Source organism: Gekko japonicus, unplaced genomic scaffold, assembly GCF_001447785.1.
Source record: "Gekko japonicus isolate JY-2015 unplaced genomic scaffold, Gekko_japonicus_V1.1 scaffold115, whole genome shotgun sequence".
Lineage (NCBI taxonomy): Eukaryota > Metazoa > Chordata > Lepidosauria > Squamata > Gekkonidae > Gekko > Gekko japonicus.
Genome location: NW_015163095.1, coordinates 1,711,543 through 1,735,231, shown reverse-complemented (window position 1 = coordinate 1,735,231; position 23,689 = coordinate 1,711,543). Strand labels below are relative to the sequence as shown.

Here is a 23,689-nt window from a genome sequence, read left to right as displayed (position 1 = left end):
AACAGCTAGCAGAGCCTTGTTCTTCATGAGACAGATGCATGTGCTGTATTTCTTGATGAAATCTGTGCACATCTTCAGACACAGATGTTGCTCAGGAGAACACAGTTGTTTCTTAAAACTCATATGTGCAAGGCACCCTCTGACCTTGGACGAATCACAGTGAACTCTCTGCAGTAGGAGGCAAACAAGAAGTGAGATTCTAGAGCCATTCTGTGATCAGAGCCTGGATCCTGTCCCAGGTGGCACTGGGAGACTCTTGTCACCCACTGTGTGAGATTTCCTGTTCCAAGGGTATGTATGCCTCATGCTGCTTTGAAGGAGATCCTCCTTACTGACGGGGCCAGGGAGCAACACTAATTGGAGTGCTGGCATTTACAGGCTGCTGCCTATTATTGCAGACAGTGCTAGGTGCCATGGATTAACCAGGTGCCCTAGAGACCCAGTGAAGAGTTGCGCTGTCACCGCCACTTCCCTGCTTGGCTGTCATGGTATTGCTGTAATGAGCCAGAGAAGGGCAAGCTGGGCTGTTTCAGTGCTCCTCACCCTCCCCATCTGAGCCAGGTCCAGATGAGCAACAGCATCTCTGAGCAATCAGGGGTATAATTAGTGCCAGGGGCAGGTGAGGTGGCTAGCCCTGCTAATGAGCTGAGCCTCAGGCTCTTTCATTCTTTCTGGAGCCTGGGATCTGGGCACACTAAGAAGGCTGGCTTGCACGGAGCAGGGCCAGTGACATTCAGAAAGCACTGCACCTGTGGAGGTGGTGCATGGGTGCTCCACCCGGAAAGAAACAGAGGGTGGCCAAGACTGTGGAAGACCATCTCTTTCAACACCACTTAATAAGGCACTATTCTGCAAACATTTATAATTAGTATATCTATGCCATGGAAACAGGCAGCCTGTTTTGGCCACCCAAGCTGATCTTGCAGAGGTTCCAATAACTTAGATTTTGAGGAGGTTGTGCCACGCCTGCCCACTAACCAAGATGGGTAGCCGTGTTGGTCTGCCTGTAGCCATGGAAAAGAGTAAGAGTCCCGTAGCACCTTAAAGACTAACAAAACTTGTGGCAGGGTAGGAGCTTTCATGAGTCACTGAAGAAGTGAGTCTGAAGAAGTGAGCAGTGGCTCACGAAAGCTCACACCCTGCCCCAAATTTTGTTAGTCTTTAAGGTGCTATGGGACTCTTACTCTTTTCTATCCCCACCGATTGACTCACTAACAAACAACCAAGGAATTACTGATCAATGGATTATGGATGGGAAAAGTTTCCCTCCGCTCTACATCCATGGCTCCGTGCCCACTCCAGGTACACGCGATCTTGTTTTTCATAGCCTGAGCCTTTCCATGTCTCCTCTCTGGATTTCTGTATCTTTTTATTATGCATGCTCTCCCCTGAGCTGCTGCCCTTCACCCAGCTGCTCCCATTTGGCCTTTATCGTCTTTTAACCGGCCGTTCTTTCATTCTGCGACTCAGCATTCATTCCATCCAGGTTTCTCACTTGCATTCCTCCTGCCAACATTTTTCAGGGGATGCTTTCATTTGATAGCTTCTGAGGTATTTCATTGGCAGTGAACTGACAGCTTACAAGCTTTCCCCCAATATGAGAGAACAATAGCCCAACCTTGTGTGGTGATGAAAGCACCTTACCAATTGTAGTGAATCAGTTCAAAACAATACATCCAGGGCAAGCTGTTACACTAGTTACATAATTATACTGCAGTTATTCCGTCACTGCAGGGGCTCTGATACAATGTCGTAATGAGCCTCCCTGAGTCAAGAAGAAAATTGTTTTAACCTCTCCGATGGTAATGCAAACAACAGCAGCTGATTACTCGCTTGTCAGTGCTTAGTGGACCAAGAGGAAATCATGTCCCAAGAAAAGGAAGGCAGGTCCACAGAGTAATGTGAGGTCTTTGTGTCCCCCAAGAGTCAGAGAAACAGCAACACAGGCATGACATATGGCAGCTGTTGGTACCTGAACTGGCTGACAGGATTGCCTAGGGCTAAGCATTGGGCTGACAGACCACACTGTACCGCCTAAGGAAAGATTCACCTGCAAACAACATGTGGTACCCCCTTCATAGAAATTATACTCACTCCTGTTTACTCTTGTGAGATCCTCCATCTTCCCCTCTCTCTTGTGGTTGGTTGCAATGCCATTCTGCTCCATGACAGCATAAGCCATAAGGCTTACTCTAAGACGAATTACGATGTGTAACAATGGGCAAGCATCCATGTCTCTCACCTCCTTTACTTCTGGATAACCCAGAATAAACCGGCAACCTCATGGGTGGTTACTATTTTTCCTCACTTTTCCTAGGTACATGCTGGTTGGGGGATTTTAGACCCAGCTGTCTATATGGCTGCTATATTGGCAGCAGGCAAGCAGGTATACTGCCAAGAGACAGAGGGGAGATAGTGAAGTTGGTCTGTGGGCCAGGTGGCATTGCTTGGCCAAACTGAGCTTGGAGGTTCCAAGTTTCTACCAACAGCCTCCTATGTTCTCTGTATGATTAATCAATACAAAGGGAGAGTTGACAAACATAGACAAGACTACATGGAACAATATGTCTGCTGCTAGTTTGGAACTGCTGAGGAATTTTTGCCAATTACTTTTATAGTGTTCTCTAGGAAATGTTTTGAAAGCCTAAATAAACTGCATTGCCTTCTGCTTTCCTCTTTTGGATTTTGTTTTAGTGTCAGTCCTAGATACGGAATCTATATAATCCCACTACAATCTGAGATGAAAATCTAAAGCAACACCTAGCTCCCTCCTTTTCAGTTTGTGGGAAATTACAGGTGCGCACATGGGATTTTTGTGATATACAGTACTTTCTGTGACCTGATTATGCAATGAACATATAAAATTATGAAATGGTGCTGCTGGAAAGCAGAAATCACTTAATTAAAAAAAATACATGTAGTGACAAAAACTAGCATTTGCATGCAAAGATGTTGAAGAAAAGTGTCACGAATTATAGAGACGGTTTCTATTCAGGTGCCCTGATCAAACACACAAATACATGTTCCAGATAAGGTGATGGGAGATAAGATTTGCTAAACTGGTGGCAGCAGGGTGTAAAGGGGTGTTCTTGAATTCAAATATCTATGGAACCAGGGGAAAAGGACAACTCAGCAGTTTTATGTTTGAGATCAATACACCTGAGAAAACAAGATGTTGGCGACAAGCAATAGGAATAGGTTGTTGTTCTCAAATCTTGCTTCTAGGCTCCCAGAAGTATGCTGGACTTCACAGCTCCTGGGTCCAAGCCAACAGTGCTCTTCTTCCTTTCTTATGAAGTAATGTTGCCATTATGCAGAGGACTGAAGGGTTTGATCTTTGTGAACAGAGGTGTTATGTTATCTTAAAGGCATGCTGCAGCTTTATTGTTGCAAACAGTACCTTGTAGCACCATAGTGGAGGCTATGTGGAGATGTTGGGTTCCTCTGACCCTACTGTCCTGAATAAGCATTAAATCAAATGAAAAGGAAGTTGTGTTGGAAGGAGGGGGGAAAGAGGGGCAAAGCTACATACAGAGTTTATGTATTTGCCCCTGGGGCAATTCTGTGTTTGGATGCCACCCCATTCTGGTGCTCCTGATCTCCTGGTCTGCCACGTGAACTAGTAAGGATCAGCTAGGGAACTGGCACTGTCTGTGACTTGTGGGCATCAGGTGCTCTGAATCAGCACATCTGGCACTTCAAAAACCCTTATCTAGAAGCAGCATAATACAGCATCCCCTCTCTCCCCCTGGCTCCTTCCCTCCTGGGCTCTATTCTAGCTGATTGACTTGCTGCTGGTATATAGCATGTAGTAATCACAAAGCAGGACACGTTACCTTGGAGCAGGCCCCATTTTATTAGTCTGCAATGTCTTTCTGTACTGAAGAAAGAAAAGATGGGCAACACAAAGGTGAGGCAAAGCAGAAGAGCCAGTGCCCCAAAAGCCATTCCTGTCAGTTCTGGGTAATAAAAACAAGGTCTCCAGGATGCAGAAATTCACTAGGGATTTCAGTGGATGGTTGGTGTTTGATGTATGAGGCAAGTTAAATTGGTATCAATAAATACTAACCCTGGAATGACGTTCTTTAATTATCAGCGCAGATTATACATCACTTCAAAGCAAACAAACAGCATGCATCGGGCCACAGAGGAGCCGTGCGCAAAATGCAAAGCAGAAACTGGGCACGGCAGTGCCGCAGAGCAGCTAAGAATTGCAAAGTGCATGGTTAGGAGGGTGTGCAATCTTGCAGGGTACTGAGCAAAGAGCCTTAGGCTCAATCTCTACAGACATGCCTCTGAGATGCCCTTGACAACAAAAGAATTATTTGGAAGGAAGTAGGGTGCCCTGTGAGTGTGCCTGTCAGGCAGTAATTTGCAGATTTTCACCTTCCCTTACAACGTGTGGCTTGGCCAGGGCTGAGTTAAGACATGCTGAAGCACTAAACTATGCCAAACTGAAGATGCCCCAAAGCATTATCAAAAATGATAATTTAGTAATGTGTTTAGAGGTCCCTCATAATTCGAGGCCCTAAAATGTAATCTATTTCGTTTGTGCACAAAACTAGCATAAATCTGGGTTTGGCTTGCTTGTGGAAGCTTTCTGGGGCTATTAGTTTTCCAGTATGCCTGCTTCCTGCTTGTAGCACACTCTGGCCTGAAGTGCAGAGGCTGGTTGGTCTTGGAGTGGTATTGAACTAGATAGCAGACTGAATCCACATCACACACATCACTTAAGGCGCTTTTCAGCCCCTCTCCCACAGTAGGTGTCCATATGTGGAAAAACAGAAAGGCAATTTTAAGTGTGCTTGTAGCAGGATCCTGAATCGATTTATGGCCATGCAAGAAGGTTGACAGACAAAGGCATTTCAGCTTTCCTCTGCTTTACAGTGTACATGTGATACTGGTTTTAGTCTCTTCCTGCTTTGTGGTTCTATGGTTTTTCTTTATAAGAGGGTCATGGAATGTGAACCCTCTGGATGAAAGGAACTTGCCTTTCTAAGGAAGTTATCTGATTTCCTTATACTTCAGACTGCCCTACACATTATCACACCTCCAGTAAAAAGACAGGAGGCCTTTTTACACAGTGATCTAAGGAGACAGAGAGCAGGGGCAGGTAAATGGCATTTTCCTGGAATCCTCTGCAGAAAGTGGCTGCTTCACTTAATGCCTAAGAACTCTTTAATTGAGCCTAAAAGGTACAGCTGAAGTGAACAGGCAATCAGGATTGCTTACAGCACTTGACCCACAGTGAAAATTCTGCATCTTCCATTTTGGGGACCGAAAAAGTGGGATCCAAGGAAACTTTTGCCCGGACCTTGGGAACACAGAGTCTCCGCAGCAGGTGGTAAAATGCTAGAGGGATAGAGACGAGGGGAACCTGTGGGCAGTGCTAAGGTATAGAATGCACGTCTAGAGGCGGCGATGAGGGCGTACAAAGAAAGAAGGTCGACTGCTCCAGATCTGGGGAAGCTGGCCTTCGATTTGGCTTCCGATGGCACAAGCTTGTGTCCGTACCAAATGTTCCCTATAAGCTGTGGAGTGTTGTGAGCAAGAATTCTTTTTTTGTGAGCTACTGGCATTAAAGCTGTGAGTGAGCCATTTGACTACTGCATAAATTAGTTTGATCTGTAGCTATCCTTCCTGAGCTAGGACAAAAATGTGTGAGCCAGGGGCTAAAAAACTGAGCTAGCTCACACTCACTCAGCTTAGAGGGAACACTGGTCCGTACAGACGTCCTGCAAAAGGAACACGTGTCCTAAAGAGATACCAGACTTGGGCAAGAACTGACACGATACAAGCAGAGCCTCTACGAGATTCTAGAAGAACTCAGGCGCTCTTACGGCGCACGGCCCTCCTCCGGCGGAGGCGTGGAGAGACACGCAAGCGCGACTCCTCCTCCGCCGAAGGCCAGGAGCAGAGTCTCTGCCTCGAGTTGCCTTCTTCTTGCCTTCCTGGCTGACCTGGGCCGCTGACGCTGCTGCACTCACGGCCGGGGGCTCTGCTTGCCGGTCGCCGCGCCCTTGCGGGGCATGGCTCCATTGCGCTTCGCCGCCAACCTGGCCTGGATGTTCCAGGAGCAGCCGACGCTGCCCCAGCGTATAGAGGCGGCGGCGCGGGCTGGCTTCGGGGCCGCTGAGCTGGGCTTTCCTTACGCCTGCAGCGCATCGGAGCTGCGGGCGGCGGCAGAACGGGCCGGGCTAGAGCTGGTCCTGCTCAATACTCCGCCAGGTACCTACCCAATCGAATCGCTATTCGCTGTCGGCCTCTCCTCCTCTGCCTTCTCCATGCCCTCGGATCCCCTCAGGCTTCCTGACCTGAAGACCAGCAGGCACCAAAGAGCTCTCTCTGTCACGGGAGGCGGGGGGGGGAGTGGTGCCACCTTTTCGTTGCCTGTAGAAAACGCAGAAATCCACAGGTGGAACTTTCCTGCCTTTGCTGTTCCGTCCAAGGGAAAAACAAACTTCACTTGGTTTATTTATTTTATTTGTATCCCGATTTTCACCCCAGTGGGGATGCAAAGCAGCTTACATGGATCTCCTCCCCTCCCTTTTATCCTCACAACAACCCTGTGAGGGAGGATAGGCTGAAAGGGTGTGACTGGCCCAAGGTCACCACCCAGCAAACTTCCACTCAGCAGAGTGCGGATTCTGCTTATTGTTACAAAGCTTCTGTTCATTGAGAAGGAATCTGGGTGCAAACTCTGCCTTTCATTGTCATCCTGTATTACAGGATGAATGATAGAATATTTTATCACGTTTTTTTACCTCTAAATTAGAAGACTTTCACCAGCATTGCCAGCTTGGTCCTACAGTAGCTTTAACTATATGCCAGTTTCTCTCCTCTTGTCCTGTCCACCTTGATCACAATGTCCAGGATGATAATGAACAACCTAATTCCCACTGCAAGCTAAAGGTAGCTACCCCCCCCCCCAAAAAAAAGCTTCATAGTAACCCTTAGTGGGAGGGATATTTCCTTTACGCTCCAAGCATTATAGAGAAAAGGTTGTCCAGTCTTACATGTCAAACCACTACTACTCATGAATTATCTGGAGCAGGATGAAGCTGAGCCCTGTTGCCTGCCAGGGATTCAGGATCACCTCTTTCCTAAATGTGTGCATAGGTTCTTGCATAATGGACATGGGGTGCTTGCTGCATTAGAGACAGCAGGTGCCATATATGTCACATATCCTTTGCTACCTGAGTATGCAACTTGCTGTGTGCCCTGCCACCTTTGAGGCTTGAGTCTGTTTACTGCTCTTTTTCTTAGGAAACCAAGAAAAAGGTGACATGGGCCTAGGTGCTGTGCCTGGCCGCCAGCATGAATTCAGAGAGGCTCTGGCCTTGGCCGTGCAGTATGCCAAGACCCTGCAGTGTCCAAGGTAGTATTATACTTAAGATCTGTACTAAATCAATAGTGGGTGAGCTCCTGTATATAGCACAGTTATTAGCCTTGCCCAGTTGTGTTCACAAGGGAAATTGCTGTGTGCAGGAATAACTAGAGCAGAATCATTTTGGGTTGTTACTTTACTGATGGATTTTTCGCAAGGCTTTCCCTTACATCACGATGCTGCTGGGGGAATAAAATAAAAAGGTGCTGTCTTCATCATTACAGAACTGTGCAATAGCCGGGGAAAGTGGATATGGTGGCCCTTTCTTTACCTTCTCTGGCATCATTTATTTATTTCACCTGTAAGCCCCCCCCCCTTCTCCTCGGTGAGGACCCAAAGCAAGTCATGTTATTCTCCTCTTCTCCATTTTCTCCTCACAACAGCCCTTTGAGATAGGCCAGGTTGTGTGTGTGTGTGTGTTACTGGCGCTCTGTGTGTGACTGGCCCAAGGTCACCCAGCAAGCTTCCGTGGCAGAGTGAGGATTCAAACCTGGGTCTCCCAGAATCTGGTCTGAAACTCTAACCACTACACCAGGTTGCAATCCAGCACTACACTCTAACCTGTACCTCACTACATCACTTATATAAAACAAATGGTTTGCTTTTTGTTTTCCCCTTCCCATTCCATAACCCAGGGTCTTCATAATAAAGAGTAGGAACTAAGGAAAGTTTATTTTTGTGCTTGTTAAGGAAACAGGCTTAGGCTGTGATCCATTTCACAGTTCAATGAAAGCAGAGGGTTATTCCTCCCCTCTCTTGGGCCAGGGTGCAATCTGCAAGGAAATCTTTGCACTGTAATTTTATCCTGGGTACTGGTTATTACAGGCATTTTCCTCATTAATTACATCAAGTTAACATAAGAAGCAGTGATGCAAGTGTTTCATTGTTATGGATAGTTCCAGGGATTGATTTTTCCTGGGAGGATTATGTAAGAAACTGCTCATGTAAGGGAAATTTTAGGAACACAGATCGGCAAGGTGGTGGTGGGGAGTGAGAGACAAGGCTACTTCAAGGAGGAACAAGAGTGGGAGATGGAAAGGGAGGTTGAACTTGCAGTAGATTGTTTCCTGCCCTGTATGGCTCTTTGTGCAAAATATGGATTCTTAAAGAGGCCAAGCTAGAAGGCAGGGAAGTGGCTTGAGTCAGGGATGGAAAATGGCAACTTGGTCTAGACACAGGGAGTGGCTGAGAATTGGAGCATGTAAGCAGGAGGGAGGGAACAAAGCAAGAGGAAGCAAAAAAAGCACAAAATGAAGAGATAATGCTCACCCGCAGTATGTAATACCAAGTTCTGACGGGGGTACTGGAGACTCAAGAGCCTTCTTTCATGGTCTCCCCCAAACCAAACCTCATCCCAGGTCTTGGAAACTGCACCGTTGAGAAATACAGTATGTAAACCAGCTATTTTGTCAACCATCTTGATTAAGTGTTTCTGTGTTAAAATCTTATTTATGCATCCAAAAACCAATGAGGGCTAATAAAAACATATTACCATTTTAAAGTCTTCTGTTCTCTGGGGGCAGCATAACTGCACTTTATGCATGAAGGAGGCTGTTTGTCACTGAAAGCCAGTCCCCTCCCTAGTTGCCATGAGCAGCTGCTCCTTACAGGAGTGCCGTTAGGCAGTGCAGCCAACAGGATGGTTGGAGAAAATGGGGTGGACCAAATCAGGCACTCCAGTTGGGGGGTGGGGGTGACAGCATGCAGGATTGGCTCCATGCTACTAAAGAGAAGCTGGGCATTACAAAAGCAACTCTGACCACAAGTGGCATATACTCAAGACTGTTCTGGACACTCTCACCGCTGTTACCAGTTCTGTATCTCTTTACTAGGTCACTGCCTTGTCTGGGCTATTTGGGGATAAAGCAAAACAAAGTGGCACAACTCTTTAACCCCCTCATACCCTGTTCATTTCTGGATTTATGAGTGCCAGTCTGATTCTGTAAACACATTCAGTAATGGATAGAATTCTCACATCCCTTCTAAAGCAATACAGGCGTTGGAATGATGACCATTTTAGATTCTCTTGTAAGGCCTGCACCATACCGAATGTGTTGGCTGGCCTCACTTTAAAAGCCTTGGAGAGGCAAGGTGATGTTAGTTATCCATTGCTAAGGGTCACTTCATAGGTCAGTGCACAAGCAGCAGACAGCTTTCACTGGAGTTGCCTTACAGCAGTTGTCTGTTTTGATCTGAGGACAAAGAAATCCACTTCTTCCGCCACTTAGTCAATGCCGGAGTCTGCTGGCTCAACTTCACTTCCACCCTGATCCGCCCCTGTGCTTGTAGGATTCACCTTCTGGCTGGGCGAATTCCTATGGGGGCTGAGCGGGAGGCAGTGTCTGCTGAGATGGAGGACACCTTCATAGAGAACCTCAGATACGCTGCCGACATCCTGGCTCAGGTAGGGACTGGGCGTATGCAATTATATAACAGCATTTGTTACTTTAAGTGAGCCCTCCCGAAAACCAGCCCCGTAGAAGAAAGCCCTAAATGGTCAAAGGATGGCAAGGCCTGCTTGGAGAAGAGCCAGCCCAGTTGTTAATTAACCACAGACAAACCACTGCAAGTGGGGGCACACAGAGAAATAATGCTGATTAGGGTTTGGGAAAGAGGGCAAGGGGGAAAAAGACACAATGGGGAAAAGCAAAGTCCAGTGCCAAGCCCCCCTCCCCTTGCAAATTGATAGGGCTGTGAGGGCTGCATTCCCAATTTTTTTCTATCTGGTTTTGCAGCAAAATTTGACTGGGCTGTTGGAGCCTATCAACAGCCGGATTACTGATCCCCGCTACTTCTTGACCACCCCCCATCAAGGTAAGCCAAGGCAGGGATGGTTCTTTTAAAAGATGTTCCACTACTGAAAAAAATAGTGGCTGGGACCCTGAGATTGGGTAAGACAGGAAGGTAGATTATTCCGTTTTAGAATCACAGTACTGGTGATACATACTAGTTACCTGTATTCCTTCAGCTGCTGCCATCTTGAAGAAAGTGGGAAGCCCTAATTTGAAGTTGCAACTGGTGAGTCCTGCATTTGAAGAGCAGCTTGCTAAAGGAGTTCTAGTTTCATACATTAGCTGCAGCCATTGGCTCAGAGTAGCTGGCTGATTGGCACGGCATATGGCCCATAACTAGAGGCTATGGGAAACACTGAATTCTGGCAGAGAGAGCCTGGAGTACCTCTGCCGAACTTGGACTAAAGACCTGTATATTCTGATATCTGCTCTACAGGACATTTTCCATTGCCAAATCATGGATGGGAATCTGACTCGGAACCTGGAAACATATTTCCCAATTCTTGGTAAGAAGGAGAACGTGGAGTTGGATGCCTAGAAACCATTTTACAAGTTCACAGCCTACTCCTTCATTCTTCGGGTCTTGTGTCTATAGTCAGTGCCCTCTTCAAAACTGAAAGCCTTTGTGCCTTGGTGTTACAGAGACATTGAAATAAAAAGACTAATGGTAGGCCTAACTACGATTTTGGATGCAGTCTGCAAATGTTGCCCATAAGAGGACTGGGCAGGATGCTAAACCCCATCCCTCCTTCATTTCTGACAGATGTCTTCCTCTGCAGGACACGTTCAGATCGCTCAGGTACCAGCACGGCATGAGCCCGACAGCCCTGGAGAACTGGACTTTCCCTCCCTCTTCCAGCTTCTGGAGTCAATGGGCTACAGTGGTTATATAGGATGTGAATATGCTCCTAGAGGTGAGCCTGCCTTTGTCCTAGGGGAAAGGGGAATGGGGAAAGGGGAAGCAGACTAATCTAGGTGGAGAGCTTTAGGCAGCCCTGAACTCACAAGTAAGCAGCTCTCGTTGCCAATGCCTCTCAATGCAGACAGTGGCAACCCAGGTCTGGTTTCCTCACCCATGGGCATGGGGGCATTATGGATCCTCAGCCCAAGGTACCTTTAAAGCTGCCTCAGGGCTTTCTATGGCCCCCAACTCTTGATAGCAGTTCTGTTTCATGAATACACTTATGGCTTCCCTTGTAGGAGACACAGTGAAGGGGCTTGACTGGTTGCACTTGTACTGGAAGAGTCATGGTCTACGTGGTGGAGAAAGCTGAGCGGTTAAGCCCAGGTACTGAGAAACTAAAATAAAGTGCATCAAAGACTGAATGAACAATAGTCTCCAGTATCACGTGTCAGAAGAGAAGAAAAAGCTGGGCTTAGTGCTGGATCAGTTACCTAAAACGTTGCTTTGTTATATGGCCCTCTGTGGGTGCATGGCTGCAGCAGGCTGTTGTTGTCTCCTAATAAAGTGGCTCTGCTGGTATATTTAGTACTACTGAGATCCCAGAACTGCTGAAGCTCTACTCCCATGTCACTTCATGTTTGTGAACAGATGGCATTCCTACTCACAGTTCTCCTTGTAAGAGATACACTCTGCCTTGCTCTTTTGGAGTATAGTTTGTCTGCAGCTGCTGTCCCCGCCCCTCTTTCTAATTACAATTATAAGGGACAACCTACGTAGGAGTGAAAAATTAAATTTTCACTGGTAGATAATACTACAAGCTTGCCTTTGCTTGCTGTAAAGAATGGAAATAGTTTGCTACAAAGGGAGGAAGGGCACCCCCCCCAAGTCTCCAAACTAAGCTCTCTGGTACCACCTAGTGGCCCCTATTTGAGATTCTCTGGATTCCAAGGGGCATCCAGAAACTCTGTAGTTTCCAGATGTGTTTTCACGCTGCTCAGCATGTTGCTACTTGAATTCACCCACAATCCTGCCTTGGAGAAGTGCAGCATCTGTTGCTGTACACTTCAAGGCCTTGGGCTCCAGCATAAGATTCTAGCATATCTTAATGATATAACTCATCCAAGCCTGAACCAGCTACTTTGGAAAATTAACTAGTGTAGCCTACGAGGCTGGGGTAGGAATTTGGCAGCAATCCCATCCACCGACCCACTCAGATGATAGAGGTACACAGGTGGGAACATGTTCTGCTTTTGCTCCAGGGACAAATGCAGCAGCTTGTGGTGGAAGCTGACACAATGTATTTTACAAGTAACGATCTGCATTATTTAATTTACTGTACATTCACTTCATATAAAACATTCCCATTATTGTGCCATATCCTCCCACTGCTAAAACCCACCCAGTGGGTCACTCTAAAAGGCAGGGCCAAGTCTGCCACTCCATCAGTCTCTTGTCCTGGTTCCAGAGAGCCGAAAGGCCAAGGAAGGCCTTGCCCACCCAGTGCCTCACTTGGTGGTTGGTTGGTTTGTGAAGGTGTGGAATCCACCCTTTTAGCCCAGCAGGACAGTCTGTGCTCCTGTCTTCAGAGCATCCCACTTCCCACAGTGATTCCATTCAGCTCAGCCAGAATCCTTCAAAATGGTCTGTCAGCTGGCTAGTTGTAGCCTCACGCTGCTCATAGTCCTCCTCGGCACCCGCTATCCTGAGCCTTCTCCTTGGTTCCAGCCCCACTGTTGCCGGGTCTGTGCCCCATGTCCCAAATGAGAGGGACCAACCAGTACTACAGCAGCCCTGTCCAGAGGTTGAAGCAAGCTGTGTTTATGACAGATTCCAGATGGTGGTATGTGGACACAAGCTGAGGCAATGGGCTCTCGCTGTTCTGGGGTTGCACTGGAAATGGCTCCCGAAAAACCACTGTCAGACTCTGCAACAGAAGATTGTGGAATTATTAGCTTCATTTATAGTCCGCCTTTCTCACTGTGAAGGTCGATTATATGAGATGAACTATTCAGTCAGTCAGCAAGCATATTATGAAGTATGATAAAAACACAAATCTAACAGTAAAGATTCCTAAGAGAACAGACTAATGCAGTGGGGCTGAACAGGTATATGAAAGACTATGAAGAACAAAATATGATAATTCAGTCTAACAAGAAGGATTCTTAATAAAATAATGCAGTGGGACTTGGACTGAAGAACTGGAAAAACAAACAAGAAAAATGTCTAAGGCAGTGAAACAACGTATATAACATTTATTCTGCATATAAAACAAATCTAACAGCAAGATTCTAAATAAAACAATAAGGCAGTAGGGAAAGTTTATTCCTTACAGAAGTCACCTCCTGAGCTGATGCATTCTGCTCTAGTTCTCCTGTAAGAATGCCCTCCTGAACAATTCTATTTTGCACATTCTGTGAAACAACAGGTTATCAGCATCTGCTAACTCAGTCTCATGCTGACCAGTAAAGTCCCTGAGTTGTCTTTTTTTCAGCAACATCCTCTAGAGATGAATTTCCAGTCATAATTCTTGCAGCCCACACTGGTCAATGGTGCAACAGAGAAGTGCAGAACCACTCATAAATGGCAGTGGCTCCTCAAACTCCAGTTGGAAAGCTGGGCCACTCCTGCCTATGGTCAGCTAGCTCGAGTGCCAGAAACTTGTCTCCCAGTGTGCTGGGGAGTGCTCTTCATGAGCACTTTGCAAAATCTCAATATCTATCACTTTCATTCCCCTTTGAACGGACAGTCACTCTCATCCCCCATGCAAGGAAAGTTTCTTACCGTTTTTCCTGAATGGGAATCAAGAAATACAAGAACAAAACAGTCTGTGAATTTCTGGTTCAGCACAACCTGCAAAGAGAGGGCAATAGTTGCTGCCTCAGGAGGAAAGTCCCCACACTACAGCAGTTAGCAAAAGGAAGCAAGGAACTATCATTTGACTTGCTAGGAGAATCAGGGGTGTCAGGAAGGTGAAAAACACTCCACAGTAGAGATACTCCAGGATGACGAGAGGTCTCCTAATAACCCATACACCCAAAATGAAGGGGGGGGGGGAATGCTGTTAAGTGGGAGCAACTCTAATAAAGGGATGAAGAACCATCTTCCCTGGAGGGCTTGGGGTGACAGGGAGGACAAAACCACTCCATAGTAGAGATACTCCAGGATGACGAGAGGTCTCCTAATAACCCATACTCCCAAACGGAAAAAAATCTATTAAGTGGAATCAGCTTCTAATAAAGGAGAGCGGAATCATCTTCCTTGGAGGGCTACTGGGCAGGGTTCTGTTTCTGATTGGCCAAGGCTGGCTTGTCACTAAGAACACTCACGCAGGGTAAATTAATTAGAAGACGGAGACCCAGCAGGACAAAAAGTTGCTGGAAATCATTACCAGATACTGGGTGCCAGAATCTGTATTCTGGAAATGGCGACAGCTCTGTGGGAAACGACTCAGCAGCACCTTGATGAGACTCTGGTACCAGGAGACAGTCATGGTGAGAAAGCAGCTCTGCGAGGGACAGGAAAGAGGGAGGCTGTTAAGCTCGCAGCACTGTGTACGGAGATGGATGCTCTGTAGATCAGTAAGAATGGCAGATGCCTCTTTCAACCCTATTGAGTGTTTCAAAATAGCGTTTATTCCAACTTGCCTCTGAACGTAAGCAAAGTGTCCATGGTTTGACCCAGCCCAACCACTCACCAACTGGGGATCGATGTCTGCAATGGACTTCCTGTGCACAGCATCCAGCAGTTCCTCCAGTTCACCCAGGGAGAGCTTGCCCATCTTGAGCTTGTCAGAGGCAAGGGGCTCAAGCAGGAAGAGCCGCTTCCAGAGGTTGTCACGGCGACAATGACACTTGGCAAGCTGCACCATGTCGCTGAGCTGCTTCTGGGCGGCGGCAACCTCTGAGGTGAGCAGTGGGAAGAGTGGGGATGTGTAGAAGAGCCCAGGGCCCACCTTGACTTGTGGACCTCCTGCATAGAACTCGCCACTGTTCTCTACCTCCTCCCAGGGCTCTGGCACTTCCTTTCGCTGCCATCCGTCCTCCGCTGTCTCCCAAGCTGCACGTCCGAGAACTGGTTCTAATGACTCCCGCTGCAGGCGTGGCAGCTTTTTGAAACGCCGCATATCAGCTGTTAATCGTGGGAAGAGTTCCCGCTGGCTTGTCATGATCACATAGAAGTTCAACCTGGGACGGGGAGGGAGTAAAAGGTTGCCATTGCAGCTTCTTCCTCCCCAAACAACTCCAAGGCAATTCAGCAACTCCTCCAATATAAACCCTTTCCTTCATCGCCTCTACCCATAAGTGACCTAGACTCAGTTTATTTCTACAGTCCTTAGACCAGTCATACAAAAAGTACACCTTTACAATATTCCAAGATTTTAAAATACATCAGTAAAACATTAAAAGCAGATTAAAATTTAGTGTAATATCAAACTGCTATATCTAACTAGCTACCTTAGAATTTAGTTAGTTGGTGGGTAGTCTTGGGATTTCTATCAGACAGAAGAAACTCAAGTCTAGCTTTTTTGGAAAGGCCCGGAATTTGTTCAATCAGCGGAGTGATGATTTTATTATGCGCCACCTTATAATATGGGCATCTAAAAAACATGTGCTCTGTAGTCTCAGTACCTAGACCAGTTACATGGCATAGGCAAGAAGAGTCACATGGCGTCCCTTCAGTCTTGTACTGCTCTTCCAAGCGGACATACTTCTGCCAGCAATTGTCCAGCTCCACCCTTACCGTAGCATGTGTCGCTCAGCCTCGCTCTGCTCCTCAAAGGGTGCTGCACTGTGGCACACAAGCAGCGATACATCAAAGTCATCATGGTGACGCAGACCCTCAGAATCCTTGTAGGAACCAGAGCTGTAAGCACAGAGTCGGGTAAGGGATTCTCCATGTGGTCAGTGGGTTAGGAGGGGTGTGGTGGAGGAGACAGCAGCTGCAGTTTTTTCAGCTCACTCACTAGCTGTTCAAATGAACTGAAAGTATGACACACAAATGGGACACACAAGGCCATCAACTATAAATGTATGTATAGCTTGACTCAGTATGAATGCAGAATTGTAATGTGCTTCAGACATGCTTCAGGGTCACGGATGTGTGACAGCTTTCGATTTGCAGCACCATTGCCACATTTTCCACTTTGAGCTAGGGACATCAGATGAGTATAGACAGGAATAGCTCAATAAGTTTGGAGTTGCAGAATTTCATACATATTTCATACATATCTGAAAACCCCTATCAGAGATGCAGGAGTCCTGTTATGTTCGTTTCCCTGGCCAAGAGTACTCATTACACAACTAACATCTCCACCTTCATTTGTTTACTATAATGGCGTCTGTATATGTTTGCATTTTTTTGTGAATACTGGTAATGATCTGCAAAAACATGGCAATTAGGAAGTCTGCTGTTGGCAGCGTCTGCCTTTTGTGCCAGAGAAAATGTATGCACACTTATTTGTTTTGTGCAAGAGGAGTGCTCTGCATTTGAATTTCCCCATCCTGAATATTCAAACCTCCCTCTAGTGAATGCCTAAATCCAGCTTCAGGGCAGCTAATACTTCACAGAAGTACAGATTGCAGCATAAAATGATACAAAATGACACTCACCATCAGATAGTGAATCTGGAATTGTGAGTGCCCCATATTAAGGATTGGACAGTAAAGGACTGCAGCCAGAAAGATAAGTTAACAAAAGCCTAGAAGACACAGCTAAGAGCCTAATATGTAGGGCGGCAAAAATCAATCTTGCTTATGTTATAGGAGTGCCAGTGGAGAATGCATCACATTGCAAGAAATGGGACTGAGGTCTCCTCACGAAGCTAATAAAATTTCTTCTTCTGTGGCAGAAGCACCCTGTAAGAATGTAACTCAGGAGGAAGCAAGAATGAAAAGCAGTGCTCAAAAGGCAGAAGACTAGACAGAACCTGACTGGGGGACGGGGGACGACACTAATTGTGGAAAATCAAGTCGCTTGTACAAAACTCTCAAAAGGATCAAAAGAGTTTTGTGTTAGAGGGAAAAAATCCCTATAGAGGTGAATGTTTTCTCCCGATGCTCTCAACTGCAGGCATTAGCAGAAAGTGGCTGGTGGAGTAAATGATAGTTGTTTTGGTCTGGTTGTGAAGTACTGAGAGTCAACATATGAGAGATCTGGTAGGTGTATCTGTAACTAAAGTATGGAACAAAAACAGTCATGTATTTTTTAAAATAAGGACTTGGCGTAGAGAGCTTTTAAGTGTGCCATTTACCATAATCCAAAACACATTTTTGAATGCCTGGATACAAGATGACAAATTGTGTTAGAAGCACAGTTCTCAGTGTCCTTTTAAAGAACTACAGAACAAGGGGGGAAAAGAAGCTGACCAAAAGGACATGGGAAGCACAGGGAGTACAGAACTAGGAAACTGCTCACCTGTTCCAGATGGAGACTAGGGCATACTCATTTTGCTCAGGGATGGGGGTTCCCTTCTTGCCCTCCGTGCTAGTTCCTGGCCTGACCATGCGCAGTGGCTTCATATGGTAAGTGCTGGCATGGTCAGTTATGTAGTTGTAGAGCTGGTGGGCTGTTATAGTGTTGGTAGGCAAGGCCAACGTACCTGTGGAAGAAAAGGCTGCACAATGAACTGCTTACAGCTCCCCATGGCTCTTGGTGAGGGTACACAGACTGTAACTGATAAATGTTAAGCTCCCCCCCCCCCCGCAGGCTAAAAAAAAATCTGTACAATGGGACATCGTATGGATTGGGGAAACTTTTCTACAAACTTCGGAGTGAAATCTGAAGTTTAAAAATGGGTTCTAAAATAGGATTTTCCATATCATTTATTATTTGATCCTTGAGACTGGCTGCACTTGCTTAGACACCACAACTTAAACATGAAAACAAGAGTGGCTATTACTGAGAGATCACTGGCACCCTGTGGGGGCGGGGTGTTTCTTCCCCCCACTATCAAGTCACGGTTGATGTATGGTGACCCTGTTTTCAAGGTAAGGGATGTTCAGAGGCACTTTGCCATTCATTGTCCACCTCTGCATCACAACCCTGGACTTCCTGGGTGGTCTCCTATCCAAACACTGACCAGGGCCAGCCCAGCTTAGCTACCAAGATCTGGTGAGATTGGGCCTAGCCTGGGCTATCCAAGTCAGGGTGAGGGGTTTGCTAGGCAACCTCCAGATCACTTCCTGCTCTGAGCTGGCTAGCAGCACTGGAAAGGGGAGTCAGAGAGCCTCCCTCTGCAGGGCTGTTGGCCCCATCCAAATGGCCTCTGCATTGGGAAGGATGGTTACTTTGGGCACCTGTCCCCCTACCACAGGAGCCTGCTCTGAGCCGAGGTAGCTGTGGATTCCGTCTTGCCCATCTCCTCATTCCAGCTGTCCAAACCTGCAGAGCACACTGCAGAGCCATGTGACCTATACAAGAGGTGTATCAGGGTTAACCTTAGAACACTTAAAAAATATGATGCTGCCCAAAGCTCTGTAACTGAAGGTGTGTGTGTATATTTTATAGCTATGTAATACATGCACACATACCTCCCTCCCTCTCTCTATACAGAGGCCTATGTCTCCATATATATAACTGTGTTTTGGTCATGGACTCTCCTGAACGTTCCGCACACTCCCTCAGCCTTTGGCTCGCTGTTCTGTCTTTCAGAGGGTGTCCCTAGCCACTGGCTGCGTTGCCCGAGTCCTGCCCAGCTGCCACTCAAGAGTACTCGCATGCCATTGGCTGGGTGCTGGGTTTGCTCCTCTTCCCCACCCACTCCTTCAGCCACTGTGCCCTGTCAGAATTTCTGGCAGACAGCTTTTGCTCTTGATTAAAAGACTTTCCTCCTGTGTGGGACTAATCTTTCCCTCAGTAGCTGTTGGTAGGTGTAATGAAATGGCAGCTACCTGTGTCTGTAAGATGGCTGGCATCTCTGTGTTTAAAATGTTCCCCCATAAGGCTTAATTGAGCTGTAGTCCCAGAGAGGGGCCTTGCAATACTATCACTCACTGAGTTGAATGGGGCTTCCTCATCTGCTGGCCTACAGTTCCCCAAGGCCAAAAAGTGCGGGAAAACAGCAACTGTCCCAAGGGGTGTGGCGGCATCAATATAGACTCCAGCCCATCCATGGAAGAGGCAATCTTCGCCCCACAGGAGGTTAGGAAAGGCTTCTGCTGCCTGTGCTGACCAACCTGTCCAGGCCACATACCAGAGATGTGGGGACACCCTGAGAGGCAGCAGAAATTCAGCCATAATTGTGTAAATAGTTAAATAAATTCTTTTATTTGAGCTAATAATCTGTGTTGTGCTCTGACCACATAGTCTCCTCCGCTCTGCACAATATCAAAGGGAGAGGGTAGCCCAGGGAAGCAAGGAAAGGCCTGACACTTGGGTTGCCAACTTTCCAGAGATTGGGGATTCAATCTCCAAATAGGGAGATTTGGCCAGAGGGGTCTCACTGTCCCTCTAAAAAGGCAGTGACAATTCAGTGAGTGGTGGCAGTGAACTTAAGGAGTGAGATACGCCCACAGGACGAAGGTGGGAGGCAAACAGCCGAGTTGTAAACTGGAGCCCGTTTCGCCACAGTAGGCAACCAAGCTTGGTTCAGACAAAGGAAGGAAACCCTTTGTAGCCCTTTGTGAGGAACTCATTGGGGCCAGGCCTGACTAGGGTTGCCATTTCCAGGTAGGGAGATGCCTGGAGATTTTCTGGTAGAGTCTATGAAAGCCAGGGTTTGGGGAGGGGAGAGGCCTCAGCTGAACAGAATGCCATAAAGCCCACCTTCCAAAGCAGTTATTTTCTCCGGGGGGGGGATCTGTTGTCCAGTTCAGTTGTGACACCTGGTGATTTTCAGGCTCCACCTGGAGGTTGGCTACCCTAGGCATAGCAGTCAGTGTTTCAGAGCAGGGTCTGCTAGATCTAGGTTCTTGCTGTAGATTTGGGGTGATTTTGGACCAGTCACAGACTTTCAGCCTAACCTACCTCACAGGGTTGTTGTGCAAGTCAAAAGGGGGAGAGGAGAATGATGTAAGCTGCTTTGGTCCCGTCCCCATTGCAGAGAAAGACTACTTTTCGTCCTGGGAAACCATTGTTGCCAATCTCCAGGTGAGTTTGGAAAGAAGTAAACAACCGTGATGTATTATGCCAAAAAAGTCTCCAAAGACCAGAAATTTCTGTTTCCAATATTTCAGTTTACAGGAAGAAATTCAAACGCCATCAACACAACGGATCATGCATATTATCTCGTTTCGTGTATCTTTTTCAAGGTGAGTAGCATTGAAATACAATATTAATCCATTTGACAAACTCTCTAGTAGTATCTCATAGTGAGGAAACCATTTGGGGAGAATGGGATATAAATCCAATAAATAAATAAATAATAATAAGTTATACACGAAACAAGATAATATGCATGATCTGTTGTGTGGATGGCTGGAAAGGTTGATGCGTGGCTGGAAAGGAGATAAGGTTGCCAACTGCAAGTGGGAAATTCCTGGAGATTTGAGGTGGAGCCTGGAGAGGGTGAGGTTTGAGGAGGGGTAGGACCTTAGACAGGTACAGTGTCATAGACTCCACCTTCCCAACCAGCCATTTCCTCCTGGGGAACCATTGCTGCCAGTCTCCAGGTGAGGGGTGGAGATCACTCAGAATTACAACTGATCTCCAGGCGGGAGGGCAGAAATCAGCTGCAGTCAGAGGGGCAGATAACGGTAGGTTGATGGTTAGCTGTGAAGGAGATGGGGTTGCCAACTCCAGGTTGGGAAATTCCTGGGGATTTGAGGAGTGGAGCCTGGAGAGGGTGAGGTTTGAGGGGGGGTTGGACCTCAGACAGGTACAATGCCATAGACTCCACCCTCCAAACCAGCTATTTCCTCATGGGTAACAATTGTTGCCAATCTCCAGGTGAGGGCTGGAGATCACTCAAAATTACAACTGCTCTTAAGGTAGCAGCGATCAGTTTTTCTGGAGAAAATGGTGGACTCTGTGTCATTATACCCTGCTGAGGTCGCCACAGCAAATTGATGTTGAGTGTACAAGGCCTTGGCACTCTCTCAGAACCTCTTTCTAGAGCTCGTTGTATTTATTTCCACAACTGACCTTATTCCTAGTTCACTCCATAAATCTGACATGAAGACTGTACAGGCTTTCTGCTCACTCTTGTGTATGTACAACTATGTATCTCTATCTATCTGGAATTAAATATGTGGTGAAATGGAGACAGATACTGGGAAATTTGGAACCAGAATGAAATCTGATCCCTCAGTATTAATTTTAGCATCTTGGACATAGGGACCTGTCTTTTTTGTACATGTACACATGAAACTGCCATACTAAGTCAGACCATTGTTCTATCAAGTTCAGTACTGTACATTCTGGCTAAAAGCATCACTCCAGGGTTTTCAGTGGAGGTCTTTCACCATCACTACCTGATCTATTTTAAGTGAGGATGCCAGAAATTGAACCTGGGACCTTCTGCATGCAACACAGATGCTCTCCCCCCGAGCCACAGTCTCATTACATTGATGGTGCTGTATAAATCAACACAATTACTATCAGGATCTTCATGACTCCCATATACTACAGCTACCTAACAGGACTATACAGCCTTGGATGGGTTTCACAAGAGCTATAGTTTCTACGGGCCTCCCAAACCTCAAGAGCACTTACCCTGGAAGATGTGGTTGCGTCCAAACTTGGGGATGTCAGGATGCTGGGCAATGAAGTCTTCCAGGAATCCAGTGAGGTGATAGCCTTGTCGCAGTGCCATGTGGGAGCCAAGCAGGTACTGGTGCACAATGCGCAGGTGGAAATCGTAGCTGAATGAGTGCACATGCATGAGATCACGCACTTTGTCACACTCCTCCGTGAAGAGCATAGAGAGCTAGGAAGAATCAAGATAATGCCATCCTGGAATTGACAGCCTAGAATGGCTGCAATATTATTGTGCAGTCTAAGGATGGAATGTAGTGAATCGATCAGAGGTTTCAGAGAAAAGGGGGGTGGCAGAAGCAGCTGGGTTGGATACTTTTCTCAGTACTGATACTCTCCAATCTGGGCAACAGTTTAATTTCTACGGAAAGTATCTACAACAGAAGCCTTGACCAGAATCACTGGGCACAGCTCCCCCATGTTAAAGGACTTCCCTTTTTCTGTCTTGGAAGCACCAAGGAATAACTTGCATAGCCCTCATCTATTTAGCTATCTTTACAATTATCCCAGAGAATCCAGTATCCCGTGAGCCCAATTCTTCCTTCTTCTCTGGTATTGCTATACTTTGCAATTAAGTTAGAGTGCAGAAACTTGGCATAGGTCTCTTGTGGTTACTTTTGATGATGTTCCATGGAGTGTCTCATGAATGAAAACTGATTGGTTTAATTAAATAATCTAACATTTACATAATTGATTTAGTCTCTCTTGTAGTTGCAGCATTCAGCCTTTTGAGTTGCAGCTGACAAAAAGAGCTGATCTGAACATGACAGCCCCCATTGTGGAGGCCACCATAAAGCACTTTCTTATGTAGTAAACTTAACATTTAAAGGGCTCATCCTATGTACTGGCCTCTGCATAACACCTGCAAGCCAATCCTCTATGGTTTAGACACTGGCTGAATTGACATACAGATGCTGCACATACAAAGATCCCTTCAAATATTCTGGAACACAGCAGCTACTGGCACTGAAGAAGGAGTTCATATATCATCATAGTGCTCAGGCTACGTCCACTGCTGTCTCCAGAAAACTTGCAATGTCATGGGATTCAGAGTGTCAGGAAGTCTTCAAGGGGTTTTCTCTAGAATAAAGACAAGACCAATTATTGGCAAGAAGGAAAGCAACTAAGTGGATAGTTCATCCTGAGTTGGGCAAACTCTCCCTGGGAGAACCTCCTGTTGTAAGGGAGGGAGACGAGCGCTGTCTCCCTGCCAAGGCAGCACAAGAGAGCAAAACACACTGGGCAGGACACCGGCTCTCTCTCTTAAGCCACAGCTGGGAAAATATACGATCTCTTTGAGACTTCAGATTCATACCTTCCTCAAACCAGTCCTTCATATGTATTGGGACAACTTCTTCTAAACTAAATTCTGGCCCCTGTGGCAGGCCATAATCTAGCAATGTTACCTGTGAATTGACAGTCTGACCCATGGGGATCCGTGAGCACTCCAGTGCATACTGCTTCACACAGAAATAACAGCCCTACGGAGAGCAGAAATAGATGAAATATTGGCCTGCATCAGACCCAAGTAGCCGCGCTTGTCACGTACAACATTAACTGCTTCTTGGAATGATTAGCTCAACACTGCCACTGCTACCTTCCATCAGGGTTGGGCTAGCTCAACCTGTGTTTTTCCCCATCAGACTCAGGTCTACTAACTTATGCATGGTTGATCACATCCTGCTCCACTGTACCTGAGCTCACTCCTGGGGCCTGTGAGCACTTACACTTCCTTTTGCCACTTAAATATACTACTAGTATGGGATTGATTTCCACTCACCTGAAAAGCCAATTCCATTAGCACGATGCCCCCAGGCAGAGCTCTTTGCAAATGGTATGTAGTAACAGGAGGGCTGGTACTCTGGAAAACAAGTGTTTGCACTGATTTGCTGCTAGAACAGCTCTCTGGAATCT

The 23,689-nt window shown here is 46.6% G+C and overlaps 2 protein-coding genes across 2 annotated transcripts in view; one reads left to right on the top strand and one right to left on the bottom strand.

Annotated features, from left to right (window-relative positions):
- The first annotated feature begins 5,909 nt into the window (after nt 1-5,909).
- Nucleotides 5,910-11,652, top strand: HYI (hydroxypyruvate isomerase (putative)). The gene is made up of 8 exons (XM_015406586.1): nt 5,910-6,228; nt 7,267-7,378; nt 9,677-9,791; nt 10,123-10,201; nt 10,356-10,405; nt 10,616-10,685; nt 10,959-11,093; nt 11,380-11,652. Exons 1-8 carry the CDS (start codon nt 6,030-6,032, stop codon nt 11,451-11,453), a joined length of 834 nt encoding a protein of 277 aa, XP_015262072.1. The 5' UTR covers nt 5,910-6,029; the 3' UTR covers nt 11,454-11,652.
- A 730-nt stretch (nt 11,653-12,382) lies between these two features.
- The window catches only part of SZT2 (seizure threshold 2 homolog (mouse)), a 120,463-nt gene continuing 109,156 nt past the window's right edge, over nt 12,383-23,689 (bottom strand). The window contains exons 64-72 of the mRNA XM_015406564.1: nt 23,556-23,636; nt 23,182-23,256; nt 21,734-21,947; nt 17,498-17,681; nt 15,824-15,946; nt 14,778-15,267; nt 14,472-14,588; nt 13,865-13,933; nt 12,383-13,007 (exon numbers count right to left, since the gene is read on the bottom strand). Coding sequence (XP_015262050.1) covers nt 12,864-13,007; nt 13,865-13,933; nt 14,472-14,588; nt 14,778-15,267; nt 15,824-15,946; nt 17,498-17,681; nt 21,734-21,947; nt 23,182-23,256; nt 23,556-23,636 — 1,497 coding nt within the window. The 3' untranslated portion in view covers nt 12,383-12,863. The remainder of the gene's footprint in view (nt 13,008-13,864; nt 13,934-14,471; nt 14,589-14,777; nt 15,268-15,823; nt 15,947-17,497; nt 17,682-21,733; nt 21,948-23,181; nt 23,257-23,555; nt 23,637-23,689) is intronic.

Coding starts and splice junctions, on each gene's coding strand:
- HYI (XM_015406586.1), top strand. CDS start 6,030: ATGGCTCCATTGCGCTTCGCCGCCAACCTGGCCTGGATGTTCCAGGAG. Junction 6,229..7,266: donor CCTGCTCAATACTCCGCCAG/GTACCTACCCAA, acceptor TCTTTTTCTTAG/GAAACCAAGAAAAAGGTGAC. Junction 10,686..10,958: donor AACATATTTCCCAATTCTTG/GTAAGAAGGAGA, acceptor CTTCCTCTGCAG/GACACGTTCAGATCGCTCAG.